Below are 25,519 nucleotides of genomic sequence, written 5' to 3' on the forward strand. Positions count from 1 at the left end.
GCAGGGAAAAGAACAAGTCCACCTTCCTCTTTTTTCCTGTCCACACTGAATGGCTAGATGCAGCTCTTTATGCTTATCTTTTTCTTTTAGCTCAAGTCCAAAGAAAACATGAGCGTTAATAAATCAATGTCAGGAATTTAACCTGTCTAGCAGAAGGTCATGCCTCACTGTTGTTTAAACCTCGTGCTCCTGCGACAGGAAGCAAGATACACAGGAAGTTACATATTAGGTGGAGGATTTGGAACATCCCCTTAGTCAAAGGAAAGACCTCATGGTCCCACTGATATACTTGGACCCTGTAAAAGCTGGCAACACAAACTCCATTTGGGATGCTTGAAGAAAAGCTAAGCCACATACTGATCCCCCATGGGCTTCCTGTCACACTCCACAAGCCCCTTCACCGGTTTTCTCTGTCTCCTGTGGTGCAGAGCGTCAATGGTCCTATGCATCATTCTTAGCCAGCTTCCCTTTCAGAAACGCTCATTACAACACAGCACTTTTTGGAGAGATGAGGCAGGGAATGTATGCACTGGCCTGCCAGGGAATCTGTCATTGACAATATTTCCCCAACCATGCACCTGCACAGAGAGGGTGAAGTCTTCTCCAGGGCAACGACAATACCAAAGCCAAGCAATGCTTTAAAAACAGGCTTCTTCAGCCTTGGATACACAGGGACCAAAATGCTTTTACAAAAAATGCATCCTGCGCTACACCTGTGGGAGCATCCAGTAAGTCTATGGCTGGAAAATTGCAAGATCCGTTTAAATTGGCGAGGCAAAACAAAGAAAAAAATAACTAAACATAAAATACCTCAGGACAATAGCTAGCTTTAACCTAAACCCCTTTCGTGAGACACTCCTTCCTCATATCGAATTATGCAATTCTGTTTTCTATTCATGGGCACTGGTGCCTGCAACTAAAAGGTTCATTTAGTTCCATGATGTGTATCCCAAGGCATGCTATAATTCAAGCATGGCAAGAACAACATCTCCAGTGAATAAGTGCCCCACATGGAGGTTAAAACCATGAGACCACGCGAGTCTGTGCATATCTCCTCTTCAACTCACTGAAGACTGAATGCATGCGGGTGTGTATGCAAACACATTTCAATTAACCATGCAGTGACTTGACAGCATGGGGGAGGTGCTTACCTAATGAAGAAGGAGGCTGCTGCAGATGAGGAAGGAGACTCGGTGGTTGATGTACTGGTAACGGGCGCTGGGAGTCCCGCTTGACTGGAGCTCCTCAGTCTGCAGGGCGTCAGGGTGCTGCCGCTGGTGCTGGTCATGGTGGTGACAGGGGCCTCCAAGGCTGTGACATCCCTGTCTGAATTTCCCATCAACCCATGGGCCTGTGTACACACAGATACAGAGATAAGACCACAACCGCCACTTAATGGTTTTACCACTCCAGCTCACCTTCCTTCCACTTTATTTGCTCCCCCTCTGCCACAGATGGATGGGCAGCTGCTGCAGCCAGTACCAGTTAGTGGGAGTCAGCAATATCCAAAGATAGCTCCCCACAGAACAGCAAGGATGCGGGACCATTCATTGATTCTGGCAACACTTACAAGGTTCCTCTGGCTGCAGCCTACTGTAATTAAGTGGTAACCCACATTTAATTAGTAATTAAATCACTAGCGATTTACCTCACTTTGCTCCTGATTATATCTATACCTGCAAGTTTAGCACTTTACTCCTCAGGAATGAAGAACGTTTCATCCTGCAGACTCAGTAAAGCTATCTCAGAGAGTTTCACAGGGAGTAACAACAGGTGGTGTACAGGTGGCATTTGTTCCATAGCTTAAATGTTTATGAGGCATGTGAGCTGTGCTTAAATGGCACACCTTACCCTGGAAACGAAAAGGACAAAACTGAGACATGCCGCATCTCTTTCAACCCTTCGGCTTTGACAACTCATGCCAAATCTATGAATGAACTCCTTTAAGGATAGACCTGTGTGTCTTCATATTTTTTTTAATTATTTTCTGCAGCAAGACATTCTGCATTAGTTCATTTTTAAAGTTGAGGGGAATACTGCAGGATTTTTGGAAAGCTGGACCACAGAAAGGGTGAGCAAGAGCTCCATCTTCAGTGATCCACTTATTTTGGTTACACCAAGCCATGGCGTGCAGAGAGCTAATTATGCAAGTCAAAAGCTGACTCTGAGACGACACTGGAGCTGGAGTCACCATGCAGACAAAAGGTTAATCCCCACTGAAGCCTCACGTTTATCCTAGCTGACGAGAACCCATTCTCTGAGGTTTTAGCATCAGAAATTAAAGAAAGGCTGAAGCTATTCAAAAAAACATTTATAAAACTGACACACGACACTTTGTAATCAGCACTGACCTTGAATTCAGCCCAACACAGGGCAGCAGCCTCAGTGCCATTTGACAGGAAGTGTATTATAAACACAGTTCAGGCCCTCTGCATATTTACCACATTGGGGTTTGCCCTAGACTCATGTTTGGCAACAAAAATAACACCCCTTACAATCTTTTTTATAAAGTGTGTGGCCTTCCACCATTTGCCATTTGTCTACACACACTGACAGCTGCACTATTTATATGCCAAGCCTGACATGAGAATGCCATACATCAGGATGTGAGGACATAGTTACATTCATATATGACAGGCTTGGTTCTTGCTTGGACTCCTGCTACTGTTAGCTTTACACGCAGCTTTACAGCACATTGTACACGCAGTACAATGTGCTGCTATATTAAAGCAGGGCTGCATTATCTTTTCCTGGAAACGCTCCACTGACCATTTGTCAAACATTTGCCTTGTGGTGTTTGGTCTTCATGAATTCCCACTTTCCCTTTTCTTCCTTTTGAGCTTGTTATCAGATCTTAGAGTCATAGCCTTGCTTTAAAGGTCTACTTTTGCTCTCTTGGGGCTTCATCATAGAAGCTAAGTCAGATATCAAGCTGTGCATTCCAAAGTTTTGACTTTAAAAGCATGAAAAACCAGGCAGCACACTGAAAGCAAACCACAGTAGTAGGCCGCGCACTATGCTGGTGTTAGCTTGGTGCATACCAGCGAAGCAGACCTGCTGCACTTTGTCATGTATGACTAGGGCACTTCACGCACAGCCATACAGGAAGCAGATGTGTACAGCCTATCAAATCTGTCACTGACTGAGTAGGTGCAGTGCCGGTTTAAAAATCAAGTAGCAGACAGTTTCAGGAGCACACAAGACAGCTGGTCACAGGTGGGGTTTCAGTGTGTCCTTGAAATGGACATGTACATTCATACACACACACTCAAGCTTAGCACAGTGCCTTTCAAATAGTATTCCCCTCAGTATTAAAACTGAGGACTTAAGCTCCACAGCCAAGCTGCTCTCTGTAGCCTTGGACCTGCACTTTCCCTGATTCTGGCTGAAAAGTACAATCTATCCCCTGGTCAAGTAATTAGGCTGTGTCACTGGAGCCATGTGTGTTCAGCCGTTTGCACCCAAAGTCAGTAATGAGCTGGCCTTACACCCTTTAACCCCTAGCCCTCCCTGATCCTTTTGCCTTGGAAAGAAAAGGAAGAAAAAGGAGGGGGGGAAACGAGACAAAGCAAGTAACCATAATGGAAAAAAGTGAATCACATAAGTGAAAAGGGTTTGGGAGAATGCTTCCTATGAAATGTGAAGTGAGCAGAGTAGGACAGCTCTTTTTCCACCCTAGACTACCAGGACTCCTCTGTGACCTTTGATCCCAGGAGTCAACAGACGATTACTGCTGAGGTGAAATAGGCCTTGCGTTAATCTGGCTTTCGTGCCTGGCTGGCTTCTGTAACCACCAGAAACCAACTGAGGCGAAAGCTGAGTTCCTACCATGTAGGACTAACATACCTTCTCATTTAGTGCGGGGTATAATTAAAAGTTCTCTAGTGTCTTTCAGAAAATATAGTGTAACAGCACAGCATTCAAATTCTTTCCTAATCTGTGAAGAGTGGGGATTTCCTTCCCCTTCATTTCTGCATCATTTTCTTCTCTTGTCATTCTCTCATTCTGTGGCGCATTGCCATCAGATCCCAGCTGCACCGAAGCAGCCGAAGCCAAGATCATCTGCTGGGCTTCAAATTGGTGGCAATGGAGCACACCGTGGCAGCAGGCAACCACCGGGCCAACAACGGAAACCCTCATGAGTCAAGAACACTTGGTTTTTGCAGATTAGTGTACATGTGGTTGTGGATTTAAATGAGCAAAGGGAAGAAATGCAGATTTGGATCAATCAATTTTTGCTGTTAGCAGCAGCAGCATCACACTCCTAGTAATGTGATTTCACGGATTACCTTAACTACTTAAAGATCTTTATTCAAACTGCCAATAACAGCAGGGATTACATGAGCAACTGTGAAGCTGGAGCATGTCAACTTTGGTTTTTGCATCCGACTCTTAGACTTGCAATAGACTGTTTCAGAAAATGCACATGTTTCTCATTCGCCCAATTCGAGGCAGCTACATTCAGTGGAACCGCTGCCAGCCAATTATAAAGATGGAGCCACATAGTTTTCAATTCAATAGACAACCACAAACATAGCTTCAGATGTTAACCAGAGCCTTTTCCCAAATGGGAGTGTCAAGGTGCTCTATAATGGTCTGTGTGTGGGAGTGCCTCAGGCTTGACACTGTCTGAAGAATTTCTGTCTAACACACACAGTCCATCTTTGCTTCTTGCACGCTTTCCTCACAAAGAAACTAAGAAGAAATCATGAATTAAAGCTTGTGCCTTTCGGCACTGTGTAACCTCCAATCCTCGAGAGTGTGTGTGGGTTTTTGTCATTCTAAAGGATCTGGTTTTAATGAAAGAACCCACCATTTCTTCTGTGTTTGTAACTTAATGTCCTGAAGGGACATTTCTCTCTGTCCAGGGAAGGCTTCAGCCACAGCTACAGAAACCGAGCAACTCATCCTGGCTCCAAGGGCCGCTAATTGCTTTTAGACACATAGATGGAGAACACAAGTCTGCCTCTCCCTTCAGTGCCAGGCTGTTTGATTTGCCCTAGATTGCGTACATGCAGTTAAAAGCTTTTGATGGCCTCCCATAAACCATCTCTACAGGCACTTGTTGACATTAAGGGGAGGATTGAAAATCTGTCTTTAATTTTTCAAGCAGGAAGAAGGAATAACACTGCCAAGACCTGCAGTAGACTGCAGTTATCAGCGCAGCTAAAACAGAAATGGCACGATTTACAGCTTATGAAGCAGATGGAAAATATTAAAGTACAAGGACGAGATCAACCCTGGGCACGCATGCCACAGTTGGCACGAAGGGTTAACTGATGGCATGACCATAGCTGGACTGGCCACCGATGATTTTTTTATTTTTATTTTTAGTAATGGTATAAACAATGAAAGTTGGTGGATTGGCCAGATGCTGGCAGATGTGTAAAAATAACTGTTTGGTGGTGGCTGCCACAAGAGGCCAGGTGGATGAGGGAAAGGTGAGGCAGGAGGAGCAGAGACCTGAGGTGGCCGCTGGTCCGAGTGTCAGGTGAACTGAACTTCAGGTAAGAAGTTCAAGGGGTGGCTGTAGCTTAGGTGGCAGAGCAGGTCAGCCACTAATCAGAAGGTCGGTGGTTCGATCCCAGGCTGCCTCCTGGCTGCATGCCAAATATCCTTGGGCAAGATACTAACCCCGTGTTTGCCTACTGGTGGTGGTCAGAGGGCCCGGTGGCGCCAGTGTCCGGCAGCCTCGCCTCTGTCAGTGCGCCCCAGGGCAGCTGTGGCTACAATGTAGCTTGCCATCGCCAGTGTGTGAATGTGTGTGTGAATGGTGAATGACTGAATGTAGTGTGAAGCGCTTTGGGGTCCTTAGGGACTAGAAAAGCGCTATACAAATGCAGGCCATTTACCAAGTTATGACCTGCAGTCTCTCTGGGTCAGATATGAACCAAGTTTAGGTGGAGTTTATTTTCGTTGTGCTGACTTTTTACAGTCAGTTACAATAACTCTGCGTACTAGCTAGCATGACGGAGTTTCTATACAGCTGGGTGGGTGCTTTGATGTTACTGATAGTGAACTTTATTTTATTCATAAGGTTCGTTAGTCGAGTTGCCAACCGTGCCGTAAAAAACAGAATCGTCCCGCATTCAGAGAAAACATCACGTGTTTGGTATTGAGCTGAAAAGGAACACAGTTTGTCCTGGACTTCAGCTACAATGAAAAAGACACAAAGCTGGAGTTATTCTGCATCTTTACGCTGTCAGCTGCCTCTTCTTCTCTCATTCAATCATGAAACTGATCAATGATCAGCTGATCGGTATTTCTGAGCAAGTCCCGTCTCTCCTTTGTTTATCGCCCACTTTGCGCCAGAAAGAGGAAACCAGCGGATGTCGCGCTAAACAACAGCAGCGCGTTTAAGCTTGATCATTAGAATTTATTTAATATTAATTTCTAGTATCAGCTGATGTTTGCTGGAGCCACAGCTGTAAAAGCTGCTGGTCATGATATCGGTTTGTATCAAGGGCATAGATTTGGCATGGACGGAAGGGACATGTCCCCACCAATATCCAGCGATTATTGAATTGTCCCCACCAATAATTTAATCTCTTTGAGTAAAGAAAAACAAACCCGACAGAAAGAAAAAAACGATCTGTCAACGTCTCATTCGCCTAGCTGTGAAGAAAGAGTTAAATTACGTTCCATACTGGAGTCCTACATCATGTGACAAATATGGCCAATGTGATTGGTTGTGCCTTTCAAGGAGCTCTGTTTAGTTTTAGCAGCGGCCGGCAAGCCTGCGCCGCTAGGACCTGCAAGGAGGAGAGGAGGATGACAGCAAAAAGGAAGAACCTGGATATAAGAAAGTATTTTTCAAAGAAACCTGTAAGTCACTTAAAGTCAAGCTCACTCATAAAATGTGTCCGTCACAATAACGTTACAGGCTATGCTAGGCTTTGGCCCACATCAGTCTAAAACTGTATGTAACCACGAATAGCGTGTTTTGGAAACTAACTGCACAACATGCAGCACTATTAGTTCTCTCAGTCTCAGAGCAGCATTTCTAATTTTGATTGAAAGTGTCAGAGAAAACAGCAGCCTCAAGTAAGCCAGGATATTAGTTTACAGAGGCTGTTAAAATGATATGTCTAAAGTTAAAATGTTGGTGACACAATAATTTCATCCTAATGGTCCTGACATATTCATAGGGTTAATTTTTTAGACAAAATATCATGAGATAGTCAGGATTTTGCAAATATTCCACCCTGTAGTGCAGTTTGCACAAATTGTTTTAAAAACTCACTCACCCTACAAACATTACTGATGAGTCAAGATCTGCACAAAGTGACAGAAACACTGAAGCAGCTCCACATTTTATTCTTATTGTCATGTATGTCCTATTTGTCAGGTGATAGAAAGTAATGGTGACACAAGATCACAGGTGAAATTGGATGATGACTTGTTGGTTCATTAGTGTATTTGAAGCACATGTGTGACTGCATGTATGTGGAACGTCTCACTGTTATTGATCAGGTGACAGAGGCAGCTCTGCCATGTTGTAGCTCAGAGGTGAAGAGGCGAGGTCACAGGTGACTGACTGATGAGTTGGTGCTATAGATTAACTAGTATTTATTATCATGACAACTGTTAGGCTGCTGATGTAAATTGATTCATTAGTGTATATTTGACAAAGAATCTGAATTGACATGTCTCACTTTTTATATGGCACGAATCAATTTTATCAGGTGGCAATATGTCCTAGTGCAGTCAGAGGGGAAGAGCCAGGGCCAAAGGTGAGGCACATCACGCACTTAATAATAATTTTAATCTGAGGATAAAACGCAGGTACTGAGGCTGAAAGAAGCTTCAGTGCTCTCAGAAGACTAAAAACATGGCTACGGTCAACAGTGACTCAAATGAGATTAAACAATGCTGCTGTGTGTCCACCAGGAGACACTGGACAGTATAGATGTAAAACCAATATGCCAGCAGTTTATCTCAGTTAACGAGAGGAGAAGGCCTGTGTTTGGCTCCTTCACATAGTCCACATTGAGTTGTTGTGTGGGACATGTCTGTTGTTCGTGTCTGTTGCTGTAACAGTAGTTCATGTTTAGAATAAAACATCCCAGCTCACTGATTTGATCGGGGCAATAGTGCCTAAAATGTTGCATAATTTTGCTGAGAGATCTTGTACTTTGTGGTAATCTTAGATGAGTAGTTTTATGTACAAAAACCAGCAGGTCATTCAGTGTTCCCTTAGTGCTAATGTATCAGAGATGTTGGTGCACTATAACTGAACTAATGTTGTTAAGTCCTTAAAGTCATATTCTTTTATTGTCATGACTGTATTTGAAGCTATTTTTATGTTTGTATGATACCTGATTTATATGAAATATGCCTGAAGTGAACTAAACTCTAAAATACTTAGTCAGTCATTTGTTTAATAGTAATTTAACATTATATAATTCACATATAAAACTATGAATTGTGATTTTAAATGGTTTAAAAGCATGCAGAATAGGATATGTAGGCAAGTATATTTCTCCTTTTTTATCAAGAAGCAAAGACAAAAAGGAAACAAAAAAGAAACAGGGCAGGGTTCGATGGTTGAATCATCTGTCCCCACCAATGCCAAAACCAAATCTACGCCCTTGGTTTGGATATGTGGTGAGAGGGAAACATGAAGATGAAACCAGGAGATGTCCTTACTGAATCATCAGAGTTGTGATGGAGAAACAGGTTTACCTTTTAGGTGACATGAATGAGTTGAAGGGAAGTTATGATCTGTTTCTGAGAGACAAATAACACCAGGATCCCTTTCTATGTAGCTGACAGCTGGTAACTGTGCAGGGGCGGATCTAGCAAAGTTTTGCCAGGGGGCCAGGTAGGGCATTAACAGGGAGAGGGGGGCACAAAGAAATACTTTCTTATTCTCATTTAAAATAATAATCTGAATCTTACAACCAAAGTTTTTACCTGATGTAAAACGTATAGAAATCGTATATATACCAACAAGACTGTACATCACTGTCACAACAGCGTTTGTTTTCATTCAAAGGCTTTATGGATTTTCCTGTAATACCTGGTGGGCCGGTCTCTAATCAAAATGCCCGGGCCGATTTTTTGTCCCAGTCCAGCCCTGTGCACGACACGCAGTAAATTAATCTGAGAAGGTGCATTAAAAAATAAATGGCCGGGCCAGCGGTGCGCATCGCAAATTAGCTCGCATAGACACATTAGTTGTACTGGTTCTTAATGACGGTATCTTAGCTAACAACCCCAACTACCAGATTCAACTTGTAATTGGCTAAAAATCACTTAGCCTACTGGTGAGAGGGACGTTGCTAGCTCTGTTTTTTCAAGCGATGTTGAAATTTCCACATTCCGACACTTCAAATGCTTCAGGAGCTCTCCGCTCAGCGCAGTAACTGTTAATATAGAGCATTATTAAATTTATTGCTAATGCAATTATATGGCACATTGACTTCTGAGGAAATTTTAGATAGCACTTGTCATCAAAAAGGTTGCCTACCCCTGGACTAGATGATGTTAGCACATGCTGTATGCTTTGTACACTGAACCCGCCTGGTGTAGAATGTCACAGAGGTTTGTCACTTAGGTTGTCATCACAGAAAGATGCCCTCGTATTGCTTACCACAAAATACCTGGCAACGTGCACATAGAAACCTCAGCATTTACCTTTTAAGGTAAAGCTCCTGAAACTGTTTTGTTTGCTGCATGTCTTCCATGCATAAACAGAACAGATTAAAGCGCTGATTAGCTAAAACGAGAGAGGAGCTATGGTGACGCTGTGTTGTGATAATTTAAAATGCCCTTGAGGAAGAGGTCAGGAGTTTAGTGTTCAGATGACCTCTGACATTAGATCGCTCAGGCTCTGTGACTTCTGAGAAATAAGAGGTCAGCGCTCCAGTTCTACGACACAAATTTCCCACAGGGCTTCATCTCTTCTAACGGTATGTACTATTTCTAAAGTTGCTTTTAAATGCTAGTTGCATGAGGAAGAAAAAAGGTCAAAGTGAACACATACCAACTTGGGTTGAGGGAGAAAGTTGTTGACCCTGGATATGCTCCACATGCCCTCGAGGTACTGCTGGGCTTGGATTGTGACGGTGCTCAGAGATCCAGGGAGCTGCCCTCCTGCCACTGTCACCTGGACACTGGTCTTTGGCCCTGAAGTGCTAGCTGCGTTCTGGGACCAGCTTGGTACCCCATGGCGCTCCCCTACTGGCAGGACAGAGTGGGGAGAGGGCTGACTTTTCGAGACTTGTTTTGTTTGGATGCTGGAGGACGACACAGTGAATCTAGAAGGCTGTGGTATAAAAGATGTTTTGGGCAAGGCAGCCATGTTGGAGCTGAAGGCCAAGACAGGAGCATGGAGTGTCTGCAAGGCCTCCTGCCTCAGTTGGTGGAGAGGTGTAGAGCAAACTTGGCAGCATCCAGGTTCATGATTCCCAGGAGTTTGGAGCTGCTCGAACAGGAAGGTTGCATACCCGGGGTCCTGCAGAGAAAAACAAGAAATGCACTTTAGCTCAAAGCACAGCATTCGGAACAGAAACACTTTGAAGGAAACATGTTTTTTCCAAAGCATAACCACATTACAATTTTTTGTATATATGTATTTACTGTGGTGTCAGTGGTCTGCTAGCAATGTGGTCCCTGACTGCCCTCTGAGACCCTTACTGAGCTTTTGCCGACTCCCTCTCTTGGATGATTGTTTGTTCTGAGTGGCCTCAGTGCAGAGGGCTACGGTAGAGGTGTGTTTTCAGTACCATTTGTTTGTTTCTCTGTCAGCGAGATTAGGGCTACACAAATACTACCAGGCTGAATTTCCTGAGACTTGATGAACAGACACAGCATGGGGAAAGGAAGAACCCATTAAATTGTGCTGCTTATCCAAATCACCTTTAAAACTGCAAGATAAGGCATCAACCTTTGGTGGAGGATTACACCCTCTGCAAGTTCCCTTCTAGTTTAGATGCGCAGCCTGCATGCAACTTAAAACTGCTGATCCCCCCCCCAAAATAAATCAGACATGAAGTAGAGTTTGCAGAAATTAGTGCTAAACTGAGAAATTAGTTAACATTTTCTACTTGTTAAAGACTTGTTAGATGCATGAAATAATGCATCAGCTCTACGCACTTTCACATTCTTGATTCTCAACATGAATTCAAAGTCAAATATTTGAATTCTGAAGTTTATACTTGTCCCAGAGAAAGTATTTGTTAACACGTTGGCCTGAAAAATAAAGACATTATCCCTGCAGCACTCTACAATGCTCAGAGGGATTAGCCGAGCATCCCACAGAGACATTCCTCGCATTAAAAAAGCACAAGTGAAATGTGGCTGCTATTTACTTTTTGCAGTTTTAAAAGAGAACACCACACAGACTTCAGCTTATTACTGCTTTTAGCGATGGTGTCCAGTAGAGCTTTGTCCTCTCACTTCCTCTCTAAGAAGGCTTCCTAGGGTTTCCATCGCTGTTTGCAAGAACTAACAAAAGTATAAAACAGCCTTGGGGACTCTGCGCCTAAAGCTATAAAATTTACATATAATAAGTGTCCCATTGTGAAAACATATGACAACCTACTCTCTGGGAAGCTGGAAGCATACAGACCTATCATAAGTAAAGGCATAGGAGGGGAAAGAATATAACTTTCTGTCTGTTTTAGTGAAACTAACCTTCACAGAAATATACACACACACCTACACACACAGAACTAGAGAGAGTCTCTTAAGAGGCATAAAGAGGCACTATAGGATTCTGCCCAGAGGAGTAGTGGCCTAAGACAGAAGCTCACAGCCCCTACATAAATGTTTATGAGACCTTTGCTCCTTAGAACCTCCGAGGTGATCAGGAGGAGTGAAGCTGCGGGGAAACAACAATCCGCTGCTCTAATGCAGTGCCACTTAATACAGCTAACCCAAGATGGGCCCAGAGACCAAAGAGGCAGGCAGAGGGACTCTAAATCTCCTCCCTATGAAAGCCACTCAATACACAGACTTTTAGATTACCTTTCCCTGCAAACAGCATTAATAGTATGATCACGCAACGTTCCAAGGCAACCTTCTGCAGCCTTACAAATAAAAACAGACTCTTTTCTGCCATATATTTCCTCTCATCTCATAAAGACACAAAAAGCAATATAGTTTAAGTCATGCTCAATCTATTCTTTGCTTTATTCTTTACCTAAAGCACAATCATGCAAGAGAACCATTCTGGTTAATGATCTGCTATATTGGCTGCTTACTTTGCACATGGACAAATGTGGGCAGGACACAAGCACAACTAAGAAATGCAGTCAGAATGTAGAAAATCCCATAAATCCGACTCTAAATGAGAACTCTGGGGTGACAACTGTCTATGGTTGATCAGCTGTCTATCAAATGGCTGTTGTACATCCCAATGAGAAAAGGATTTAAATGTGAGAAGCTTAAGATATATGAAATAGGATAGAGCTTTAAAAATGATATCTAATGCTCTTTGATCCTGACACGTGAACAATCCCGGCTGTTATGCTCAGACAGGATATTTATGCACAAGACAGGACAGTTCTGCTGAAATAAGATCAAACGGTCTACGACAAATTGGAGTGAAATATGAAAGCACCGCTGGCTGCCGTTTCCACAGTCTAGTCTGGGTTCATGTATACGCTTCTTAGACAGGAAATTGAACCAAAGTCATAACAAACCAACTCCACCCCTTAACCCTTTTACCTTTCGACCACTCCTTACCCACCTCAGGGTGCTGGTACATCGAAGAAATCAACACCACCCCCTACCCATCTCTCTCTCTCTCTTTCAGCGTGCATTGTTAGGTGTTGATTTAGGGGAGCTAATAAAAGGACACACAAAGCTGAGCACATCTGCTATTCAGTTAGGATTCTGGAGGTTAGAGAGCAGGCTTCTCCTGTAAAGCTGTCTGTAAGCTTTACGTATGCTCGTTGGAGTGAATAAAGGGTCAGGGCCAGAAGGCTTATGAGGTTGATGATGATGGGTATATGGAAGAGAATGATGTGGGTAGGTGGAAACACAAGGACAAATCCATATTTATGTGGTACATATTTCACACACAGATCAGAATTCAGGTTTGGATGTAAAAATATCTCAAGTCAGCTGAAAAGTGGCCATAGTTAGGCATCGAAATATTTCACCTACAGGTTTGTACCTTCACATTTAAGCAGTGTGAGAGCTTGTGGATAAGGATATCAGAGAAAACATGAAATGTATGATACATGAGCGCACCCACCCCCAAAGCCATATTGTTTCTTTTATTATCCATTTGATCTATTACTGACGGGTGCAACTGGCAGCGAGGAGTAGCGCTGCTGCAGAGAAGTCTGCAACACTCTGCATCAACACAACTCAAACGCTCAAATCATTCTGGTTGGAGAAGAGGCATGGAAGCTACTTTGGGGCTGTTACCTCTTGGCCATTGTTACTGTGGGAGACGGTTTTGGTTTTTCAACCCAAGGCCTGTCCACTGAAAAATTAAGCAGCACAAGCAAGGATAAAAAGACAGTGAGGAGTGGGAGGAGGTAGGCCAGGGTTGCGGCCCTTGCCCGGAGGCTTGTGGGTGGCTGTGTTGGTTTACTGCCTGACAGCATGGATCTTTATTAAACTCTGGGGACAGATGCTGCAGCCTTATTATGGAAAGGAGCTGTGGTGAGCACACTAGAGAGAAGCCCTGCTTGTGGATTCAACCTTTCACAGCCCTTAGAGACATAAGTTTGTCTTTGTCCCTCACACTAACTGTGATGAAAAGCAGGGTAGCAGCAGCAGGAGCGATGAGCCACCCGGCTGACTAGCTCTCTGGGTTGATGGAGAGTGTCATCACAGACATCCCATGCCCAGAGGCTGATGGAAACAAGCTCAGCCGTAACCACTTATGGATGAGGCGACAGGGAGAAAGATGTGCATGATTTCACTCCTGTGTGTCCTCAGGGTAGAAGCAGAACTGGTCAAAGTCACACATAGGTTTTTCCTCAAATCACACCTCATTTACCTTGCCTTGTCAGAGCGCCTTCACTCTAACCAGACAAAGGAAAACTGCCATCTAACAGTTTCCGCATTCGGTCTCTGATGTGCTTCTCATGTGGAGCGCTGAGGCCAGATATTGCAGGCTGACTCAAATCAAGGGAAGGTCACAGTGATTTGAAATGCATGAGGCCCCTCGCTAGCCGAGACACTTTTAGGCACGCTCCATTGAAAGTAAAATACTCTGGGAAACTATATTTTCTATTCCAGTTGAGCTCAACAGATATTTCTCAGACATAAAAGCGCCCCGTGACCCTCTGCAGCTCCAGCAGAATAAAAACAAAGCAAAATTGTACCAACATGTATCGATGACGGAAAAAATAAAGTGGAAAGTTCTGACATTCGACAGCCAGCTGCCGGTCAGCTCATATCTGAACAGTTTTAGAGCTGCCAGCACTCGGTGGCATTCTGCTGTCGGTGATTTGCTTTAATACTCGTAACATCTGTGAAGTCATTCACTACTCCTAAGTCCTTTGTGTGCTCACCTCAAGCATCCATTAAACTGAAAGACCTGCCAGGTTAACTCTTAAATTCAGTTTAAGATTTCTACCTTGTTCTTTCAGGTTTTTATTTTATTATCCTGTGAACACTGGAAGCATTCCTAAATACGAGTCAGTACAATGTCGTGCTGCTTTATATCTGTCCTCTCACCGGCACCAGTCCTATTTACACATCACAATTCTTAAGTACTTCCTACTGACTTTCTTGTAAAATCAAGACCACACAGCAGCTGCCAAATCTAATGCCCTTTCAACTCCTGACTTTCCCTTCCTCTCCTGCTCTGTAAGGATGTGACAGAGCCACGTCTGTTTACCCAGCCTGAGATAGTGTTGACCTAAACCACACATGGCCTCCTGAAACAGATTGCCCCCCCAATAAACCGCAGGAGCCCACTTCAGATCCCAGGTTGAGGACGAGAGCTTCCACCAAGCCCACTTTCCCACAGGTAGCACGGCTAAATCTGACAGCCATGTCGGAGAAAAACGAGCACAGCTGCTGGCCTTGCCCCGAGTGAGCACTGGGCATTAAGGCAGATTACATTCCCAGGATAAAAGCAACCACAGTGGTGTAATCCCTTTCTCGCCCTCCCCTCCGCTCCTTCTCAACTATCCCCACCACCTCCACTTCTACGACTCTACTCACATCCCCTGAAGGAGCGGAGACCCGGAAGGCCAGCGACTCTGATTAGATATCAGGTAGAGCTTTTAGTGCCACAGCATATCTAGGATACAGACCATTAAATTTAACCACTGCCTGCTCGGAGGCAGAGAAGACAATGACTCAGGATGTCACACTAGCATGCTATTTAACTCTGTGGGAACGCCTTTGGTAGAACACAAAATGGGATGGTTCAACAAATCACATCAAACAGATGCTTGTCCCCGTCTGCTGACTCGACAAGATTAAACAAACCTGTAATAAGGCTTTTCCCCCAAACAAGGCAACAGTATCTCCAGCAACAAAAGTACACTGTCATTACCTACCTGATAATACCACCTCAGACACACACACACACACAAAAAGCATGCACCAATACAGTAATGAAGTCATTCATCCTCTGTGGCTGTGTGAAAAACTCTGAATGCTTCATTTTTCAGCCGCTCTTCTGGGATTTTATTGGAGCACAATAGGATTCCATGAAATGATGATGAAATATCTCTGGTGGATCTCCAGCATTTCTCATGCGAAATCTGGCTTTTGTCTAAGCGCGGCTACATTTAGGCACATATCTCATTATCTGAGTTTAAGCTTTTTGTGAGAGATGCGGTTACAAAATCGATTCTGCTCTTGCCTTTCCGAAGCCGGGGTCTCACTGCTCCTCTTTCTCTTTGCCTCCTACTCTCGTGGGATTATCCCATATTTTAAGCTGAATAACTTCTATAAATCACAAGAACGCCTTGTGGTTTTATTAATGTAAAATGCCAAAGGAATGAATACCAATTAAGATATCTTGTAAGTCCGGGATTATTCATGTTCTAAATTACGATCTTTTAAACGTGATGTTGCAAAAAGTCGTTTCATTCTTGTATTCTACTGAGAAAAAAAAGATAGCTTTACATAATTCTCCAGCTATCGTGATGAAAAACTGCTTATAACAATGCCAAAAACAAAATTACAATGAACAAATGTCTCCCTATTGATATAAAACAGATTACCTTGTTTTGAAAAGTGCATCCAATTTTTGATCTTCAGTGCAGCCAAAATTTCCTGTATTGCACATCTGTTCAAGAAGAGCTTATGTGAGGAAGAGGCTGATGTCAGTCTGCCTGCCCTGTGTGATTTAATCCTTTCCTGCCTTGAACCGTCAGTGCACTGCTAACAGAAAATGCAAATAGGCTTTCCCCCTTAGTGACACTTTCAGCACCACCTGTCCACAATATCACAGAGATAGACTCTTTGATGAACGGACCCAAGATGGCAAATAATCTGCCACTGGAACGAGCACACAAGATAGCCTATAAAATGCAGTTTTTTGAGATCGTGGAGGTCTGGGTGGATTTCTTCCTTTGCTTGGGGATTACTCGGAGCACGTTACAGCTCATTGTACACTAGATCGCATCCGACAGATTCTCTGTCATCCAGAAAACCAGATGTCGCTGTCAATCAGTAATAAAAAGGACCACACATTGATCCAGAGGTTAAAAACAGATAGAGTGAGATGTAATCATTCATGACTGTGTGTTCCAAACCACCCTGTAACCATTAATGACGCCATATAATGATATGTCACTCCTCCATATGTTCGTCCCATTTATAGACGTGTAATATCATAAAAGGTTCACTAACCCCGTCTTTACATATGAAGAAGAAATGGGTGAAAACCGTCCGTTGATGTGTGTGTGTGTGTGTCTATATTTGCTGCCCCTTGTGTGTCTCTTTACACCACACCCATCCATCACTCCAGCCTTTCGCCACTTGGCCAGTTAATTACCTTTTCCTGTTCACTCACGCACATAAAGAAAACAAGCCCCTTTCAGACTGTTTGGACAGACTTCATTCTCCCTCGCCGCCCCCTTTCCAACATCTTTTTCTTCCTCTCTCCTCTGTGGACACAGGGCAGCCTTCACTGTCCAAGATCCGTCAAGCTTTCATCAGCTTTGGCCAGGGTCAGAGTGCCGGGGAGGGTCAAACTGAATTCAGCAGCGCTGCAGTGAGAGACTTTAACAGGTCTCCATAAGACATCCGGTAGTGAACGATCACTGCTTAAACTCAGCGGCAACTGATTTGAGTGCTGAGTGCACAGACAGAACAACATCGACCTCTGAAGGTTTCACATTCGTGGAAAAAGTATTTTTCAATTTAGCAGGATAAAACATTATATTTCTCACTCCCCTGCCCAGTGCTACAGCAGAGGCTGTCTGGCGGCGGCGGCGGCGGCGGCAGCAGGGCTGCTTGCTATGCTGTCCTCGCCAGAGACGCAGTGAATTGTGTTTACGTATACCTGCACAAGCCATTGTGCACTTCTAATTAAAATGGCTGATTTTTTTGGCTCAGAGATGCTCTCAAGGTAGTTCCTCTTTTCCCCCAACCAGACTTGCCAAAATGAGTGTGTAATGAAAAATTCAACAGGCAAGCTGTAAAGGCAGAAGCCAGGTGTTGCTGTAAACTGCAGGTGAAAGCAAGGACAGAAGGGAGGAAGGTGAGATTAGAGGGAGGGGAAGAGGGTTAAAATAGTCTGGCAGCTACACAGAGTGCAGGGATAATGAAAAGTATATAAAAGTATATAAAAAAGGAAAATGCATAGGAAGGAATATCCCACTGCCTCCAATAGCAAATCTTTGTTTTATATACTGAATACACTTATACACTGTATAATCGATGCTTATCTGCTTTATATTTAATTCTTGTAACTAAGATGTTGAGAAAAATGCTAAAAGGCCCACATTATCCAGTAGCTTACAGCATGAGGCATATAACTCTTATACATTTAAAAAAGAGTGGAAATCTGAATTTATTCCATGCATTTGTAAAGTCCTCAACAGTGTGCAGGTCTGAACTTGTAATCAGTATTCCTAACGGTCCACTAAAGCTCGTTGTAAGATCTATTTTTGTCCAAGTACCTACTCTAAACTCTCACCACAGAGCACATGATCCTGATACAATAGTTCTCTCCAACAGTCCAAACCGCTACTTCACTTGTACTTCACTTCAAAATGCTTTTTTTTCTAAACATTTTTTCAGTCTAAACGCAGCGATGACAGCCACCTGCTTCTCCTCTGTCTGAACTGTCACACCAAGAGAGCTGCAGTCGCTGCAGTTATGTTGTACGGGGGGAACATTTTCATTTCGACTGGAAAACGAGCACTCCCAGGTCCCTGCAGTTTATTTAGAGAGAAAAACAAACCTCTGCTAAAAGCTCACGGCAACTAATCTCCATCGGAGGGGTAAAGTGTGACAGCAGTGAACAGCCAGACGCGTGGAGTGCGCATATGAGTAGTTAATTATCAAAGAAAAAATGCAAAGGGAGTTGCTCATGCTCAAACAGAAGTAATTGCACACAGCATTTGATCAACATCCTCCAGATCGCATAATGGAAAAACTCTGGGACTAAACATCAACAACATAATTAAAATTAATCATTTTCAGATCAACATTTAAGTAGTTTTTTCATGCCAAGCAGCCCATTTAGAATGCATGAGGTATAACATATGGATCTCTGCACCTCATCTTATGTACTCATTGCAATAGTTCGTCTCTCCTCTTTGGAGAAAATGCAAAGCTATACATACTCCTAGTGATATAAAAAGAAAGTGACGGGGAGTGATGACAAGGTGAAATGTTGAGCATCCTCCAACAATAATTCTGCCCACTTTCCCCTTAGAACGGACTGTACAGTAATTATGCTGGCAAGCTGCCATGTGGATAATTATTATTCATTTTTCCGTTCCTGAGTGTTTGTGAGTTTCGGTCTCCCTCCCCCTCTCTGTCTCCTCATAGACGGACTCTGTATCTTTGTATTGAGCCACAGTAACTGGTTACTGATGAGCGTGGCACTTTTGCGTTTGGCAGATATCTAAATTCTCAGCCAGTGCAGGATTATGTGAGCAACAGGCTAACCGATTAACATCACAAATGTGCAGGGAGTATAAAAAGAGCTAAAGGTGAGGCCGACATTTTTGCCTCGCTGAAGAACAAATCCTGAGCCAAGGTGAGCAGTGCTGAGCATTCCTGTCCCATCCGCTCCCAGTCTGCAGAGCATTATCTCAGAGAGTGACACGCTTTGTGTTTTCACGAAACTGCTGTGTGTCGGCAGAACAATGGAGCAGCAGAGATGCGAGAGGCGGAATCAGTCTGGCGCAACAGCCTCGTGTAGGTATGGCACAGAGAGAGAGGGGGGGAATACTAATTTATCATGAAAGATGTCATTACCATGCCAATGACTTCTCAGAGAGCACAATCATCGCTAATAATAGAAATTTAAACATCAGTGCAGGGCTTTCAGACAGGAAGTGGTGTGTTAATGGGAAACTGATGTGTGTTTATGAGAACTAGACACCAAACTAGACATTGGTGAGAGCACTGATAGAAGAAAACACAAAGATAAGCACTAACCAGTATCTGTTTTGTTTTGTTGTTTTTTTTTTGGGGGGGGGGGGGGGGGGGGGGTTCTTGCTAATTGAGATGTCTAGACACATTCAGTTGAATCGCAGCAAGATAAGGAGGTAGGCGGAACTATCTCGGAGGAGCGTAGCACATACTAATCCACTTATTGAGTCTGAAGGATTTTCATTCACAAGCCTCGAAAATGCTTAGCTTATCAAAATTCTTTCACATGCACATTTTGCCACTTTGTTTTTCAGGAACAATAGCATCCTGCAAATGGCCTTATGGCCTACAACACTAAGCTACTCCGGCAGCTTCACTTAATATTAAAATGAGACGGTGAGGACGAGTTGAAGTGAAAGGCAATTTTAAACTATTTTTCAACCTTTTTGTCAATTTTATAGCATCCGTTTGAGTCAAAACACAGATTTAACATTATGTTAAGATGAACTCTGTAATCCTTTGAGATGCAATGAAGTTAAATTGAAACAAGACTTGTAGATGCAGGAAATAGTGAAGCTATTTGAAAGTATTACACAAGCTATTTTCACACATGTGTTGCAGCCTAATTTACTAAACATTGGAAGTGAATGTAAATGTCTTAGGACACCATAACACAAGATTGTGCCCACGCATGAACAGTGCAGGTAAATTTCCCGAGAATTCACAGCAATAAGAGGGCATCGTGTGTCCTGCCTCCTGCATCATCTACACAGGTGTCACCCCTTACCTAAACCAAATGCAGTAATTCAAGTTAGTAGGACCACATCAAACACAGAGAATCTTTTGCTGTGTGGTATGTTTGAAGTTCACATAATGCCAAAATGATTCTCCTGAAATTGTCTGGACTGAATGGCTTAGCTTGGTGCCAATCTAGCCTTTTGTCTGCATAACCAGGGACAAAACAAGTTACAAAACTGTCCTTATCATCATGTCTGGGATGTCAGCATGGGCGGACAAGGATATCGCTGCTGTCACTTCACATAATGAAATCAGTGGATAAACTTTTGAGTTGCTGGGGACTTTGTTGAATTCTCACTATGTCTCTAAAATTGTGCTCTTCACATTTTTAGGGGTGTTTTTTGTATGTAATGTCACAACACTGCAAATCTCAGTAAAAGCTTTGGAATTCAGCTAGAGTGAGACACTCACGATTCTTAAAGAAACAGTGGGAGAGTCGGCACAGTCTGCGTATTTTTGGCTCAAGGGCACAATGGCATAGATCTGAGTCCGTCTGTTTCCAAAGACACTAAGCGAGGTGAGAGGTGTTATACTGTCTATGGCAGAATGAATGTATCTGACCCTTTTTCATCCGCTTCCATTGAAAAATGAAAATATTTATGAATCGAGGAGAATGCAAAAGAGTCAATACACTCATGGTGCAAATTCATGCAAGTTTATTTTCATTTTGTGAAGTACACTGAAACAGTGGGACTTGGCAATTACATCATTTAAGACTGAATCAGATGTTACGTCAGTGTGTGCTTGAGCTACAAACACACAGAAACACACGCTCCCACATAAGTGGGTCTGGGGATGCAGAAGCATGCCCGGTCCATGCTCGGGGTTTGATTGCAGGGCTGAGGGGTCAAAGGGTAACTAATTGCGCGACTCATGGAGGTCAGCATTGGTGTGGCCTCCTGCCAAAGCACTGGAACACCACCTGAAGGTCTGTCAAGAAAGACAAATGAACTCCGACCCCCACTGCTGATGACATCGACCCCAGCCAGCGAGCGCACGCCACATCTTAATCTGGGTCTCGGAGACAGGGGCAGACGGCTGCCGCTGATCCAGATTTGACGTGACAAGGGCGCTACTGATGTTTTGTGTGTCTTTTTTTCAATAAGGAAGCACTCCTAGTGGGTCAATCCTTCATGTATAACTTAAAGAATTAATGTGGTTAGACTGGACACAAATTGAAAAACCCACTCGGTGTAACAATAGGATTCCTGTGCATGGAGCTGTTTCGCTTTTAGCAATGCCATAAAGAGCTAAACTTAGCCCTGCCATCAATTCCTGGAATGCCACAAGGGCAACTCTCAGTTTTACATAGTGACTCATCAAAGTAGAGAGAGATGATTATCATTTTTCACCAGTCAGTAATTAGCTCGCTCCCTAATCAGGTGTTTGTGCAGTACGCCTGTCCATACCTTCTTATTAAGCAATATCGATGCATGCACTGGAGCTTTTACCTGCCGTGCAATCAGCAGTAAGCCGCAGCCTGAACCACAGTGAATCTGCTGGAATGCACCCATTGTTGCTGTGTGTGTGCGTGCACGTGTGTGTGTGCCATCCTTTTGTAAAGAATTAACAAATAAGTGTGACGGATGGATAAATCACTTGACGAGCCCTGCCTGATGAAAAAGCCATTGTGATTGAGGTCTAGGGATCATCCAAAACAAAAAAAACAAAAAAAGAGCATTTCGCTTTCATGATTAACAGAATGTCGAAAAGGATTTCCCTTCTTAAACAGACATTACAATCATGTGAGGCTAATAGGCAAAAGGACACAACCAGATGGGACGTCTCCCTCTCTCCTGTGCTGCACTGTTTGAGAGACAAAAATGACCCAGACCTGTGTCAACAGCTGGGAAAAGCATCCCTGCTTTACGAAAGTGATAAAAATAACACTGAAGTACCCCACTGTGGGTTACGCCCAGAACAGGTCTGTTTTTCCTGGCCGGGAGGGTCACTGTCAGACAGAGCTGGACCTCCAGCCAACACACATCAAGGCGGCACTTTCCAAGCCTCCATTTTCGCCCCTCTCTTTTCCTGTTTTGACAGGAAACAGGAGATGATAACATAGTCGCACAAACAAGCAGAGATTGCCTCCGACCTGCTGCCGTGCTGTCCTCGTGTGGCAGCGAATGTCTGTTTTCTTTAGAGGGCCTCGTGTCCGAACATAGGAAAACATGCACTCGCTGTCTGGCGCGAGCGTGAGCATGAGCATGAGGCCGCCGTGACGCACGGGCTTTCGCGCGGGCACACCTGACACACACATCAAATTCACACCTGTCTTTACATCAAGCCTGAGTAACCTTTCCATAGCCTGGCACGGTGTCTTTTGTGCGCTGAGCACTTCCTCACAGGATCCCAGCGGCGTGCCAGCACAGCGGCACACAAAGAGCTGCAATAAAACAGACCACCAAAGTCACGGACACAAGACTGAAAGAGGAAAGATGAAAGCTGCGGTGGTCGCCACGGGGAACCAAACATACACGGAGGACGTGAGCAGAGGAGCAATGTCAATATCTGGCAGGGGGGGAAAGGGTAGGGAGGGGAGTGGCACTGGCGTCAGCAGGGTAGCTTTGAAGGCAAAGGGAGGTGAAGATGAGTAGCGTGAAGATGAGTAGCGTCTCCTGTCCGAGGCTCTTTTTGGAATGTGTGCCTTTTATGTTGTCAGGAAGCACACTGTGGTGAGACACAACAAGTGGAGTGATGGGGCCATTAGAGAAGGCTTTGTTGATGGTGTGAGAAGCTCAAAGGCACGGGACACTTTGATTGCCCTTTCTGATTCCCCTGTAGCCTTTGTTTACGAGCTAATTAAGCATTGTTCAACTGCTATAGCACCATGATGACTTTGAATGGTTACTGTAGGGCTTTTACAGCACCCCTAATAAGATAACCACTAACGTATAAAACACTTTCTGCTGCAATCTAGTGTGGGAACCAAACTCTATATGCATACGTTGTGTGCCTGAATGCCTGGCAATAGCTGAAAAAGAGAAAATGCATAAAAGAGAGGAAAACAGACACATCACGTGTAGTCCCACAGGTCAAATTCAGTTCAAATGTTACTGCTTCTTTGGGAGTTCAAGTGTACCCCAATTTCACCTCTCTCCTGGACATCACGACCCAAACAGATCCTCTCGCACAAAAGGGATGAAGACATAAACGCCCAGCGTGGGACAGTGAGGTTAAGGGTTCAGTGGCTGGACAGAAAAAGCAGGAGGAGGGCACCGTCTCGCTACATAGATGTGGTAATGACCGTGTGGCAGCAATGGAGTTTGTGGAAGATTGCTCACAGTAAATAAAGAGTAGAGGAGTGGATTTTGTGTAGGAAGGAATGCATTCACGTGGTGGTGAACAGGTACAGAGAGGTCAGAAAAAGCACAGGAAAAAGAAAAAATGGAGAGAGAAGTTCAAACTATCATTCCTAGCTAAATTAAATTTGTAAAAAGAGATGCGTTTGAGGTCAGGTCAGCATAGCTTAAACAGGATTGCTTAAATGTGAAACTAAAGATGGCAAAAACTGTAAATAAACAATAAAATGTAGTGTTTAACACCATCTAGCAGGCCCTCTGGCTGACTTTGAATGATATTAAAGCATGATCCTGCACTGTGAGTTCTGGCGTTTATGATCTCCTTGTTGCATCTCCTGAAAGACACAGGGGAGGGTTGAGCTGAACAGAGCAAAGGATCAGAGCGCGAAACACAACTACAGCATCCACTCCTGCTTCGAACAGTAAAACTTGGCAGGAATTTGCCAAGGCTACAAGTGCAGGTGCTCTCCCCAGGAGCTTCCCCCCTTTTCATCTGAGGAGGGACAGCATTTCCGCGTTGCACAGACATGTTCAAAGGTATTCCAGCAATGTTTTTTTTGTTTGATGCATAAATTTAGAGCGGTAAACAAAAAGCTGCCATCTATCATGTTGATTTAGAGGTGCCTGATAGAGGCACCGGGAGTGAACACTGCCAAAACAGCCACTGGCAAAGCGAATACAGCTGAGTACCTAAAAGACGGCACGTTAATGATGACAATTTCAGGCAACAAAACAACAGCATGTAGGAACAAAATATAAACTGAAAGCATCTCTGAATGAAAGTGATTTCAGAGCAGTAATCAGGGGTAGAAGCCGCTGTCAACTGAGAATGTGGCAAAGACACAATGCTATCGGTAAATCTACACACATATACAAACACTCACTTGATGACAAGTCCCTCCATAGGTTTTTGCCCATCATCAGCATGTTAGCTGGGCACTTACCTTTGAGTCTGCACTGTGAGGCCTCCCCGGCAAGTTCCCCGAAAAGCTAGGACGGCTCTGCTTTTATAGGTGGTACTGAACTGATACTGAGCAGCAAACGCAGAGGATGGAGAGGCAGTTTGGGACTCGTAAACAGAGAGGTTTAAGTTTAAGTGCTCGACACACACGAAGGAGATAAAACAGCCCAGAGCTCTTCAGCAAAGAGAGTGACATCATAAAATAGAGCGGCCGTAACAAGAGGGGAAACATAAAGGACGGATCTATTAATGGGAGAGATGGTTCATAGGAGAAAGGCAGGGGAAGGTTTACTCCACGAGCATCTGCTGCTTGGGAGTAATGACAAGCTCGAGGTGGCACAGTTTATCAAGACAGTACATATCTGCTGATCTGAATATAAATCTAATTACCCTTCATTTTCTTTTTGTTTTTCCAACCAGTGACCTCTAAAGTGATTGTTATCGTGATACACTGTAGCTTATACATTAGCTCTTACTCTTTTCACTTTGCAGCCTGTTCAAAACACACTGCTACAGATTTCAAGCACTTTTTTCTTTATCTTTTTTATGATTTTTTCGTGGCTCATCGAGAAGAGATTAAAAAAAGGTCTGCAATCACACTTTTGTCTAGCAGCAAAACATCATTGTCTTATATTAATGTCGATTTTACAAAACAAAATCAATAAAACTTTTTTTTTCACATTTTCCCAAAGTATAAAAGTCTAAGGAAAAGGACTTCAGCTGCCAATCACAGACAAACAACGCAGCTATTTTATGACTTTTTCAGTTGAAAATCCATTATGAAAATCCATACGGCTGCGATTGACCTTTTCGTTGTTCCGCCTGTTGAAAAATTCAGCGACAACAATTTTCCATTGGAATAAAAGCAACTTTGATGCCATTTGTCGAACGCAGGGCTATGCCATTTCCTTTCAAATGTCAGCAGACAAATTGCCAAGTCAGGTCATTTGATAATGAGAGAAAAGTCCAAATTGAA

The 25,519-nt window shown here is 43.7% G+C and overlaps 1 protein-coding gene across 2 annotated transcripts in view; it reads right to left on the reverse strand.

Moving 5' to 3' along the window:
• kif26ab (kinesin family member 26Ab) overlaps window positions 1-25,519 on the reverse strand; it is a 66,184-nt gene that overhangs the window by 30,366 nt on the left and 10,299 nt on the right. For both annotated transcript variants that reach the window (XM_085379251.1, XM_085379252.1), the window contains exons 3-4: window positions 9,989-10,459; window positions 1,152-1,351 (exon numbers count right to left, since the gene is read on the reverse strand). In XM_085379251.1, the coding sequence (XP_085235377.1) occupies window positions 1,152-1,351; window positions 9,989-10,459 (671 nt within the window). The remainder of the gene's footprint in view (window positions 1-1,151; window positions 1,352-9,988; window positions 10,460-25,519) is intronic.

Source organism: Diplotaxodon limnothrissa, linkage group LG19 (assembly GCF_057381915.1).
Source record: "Diplotaxodon limnothrissa isolate DT_005_m linkage group LG19, D_limnothrissa_male_GT1.1, whole genome shotgun sequence".
NCBI lineage: Eukaryota > Metazoa > Chordata > Actinopteri > Cichliformes > Cichlidae > Diplotaxodon > Diplotaxodon limnothrissa.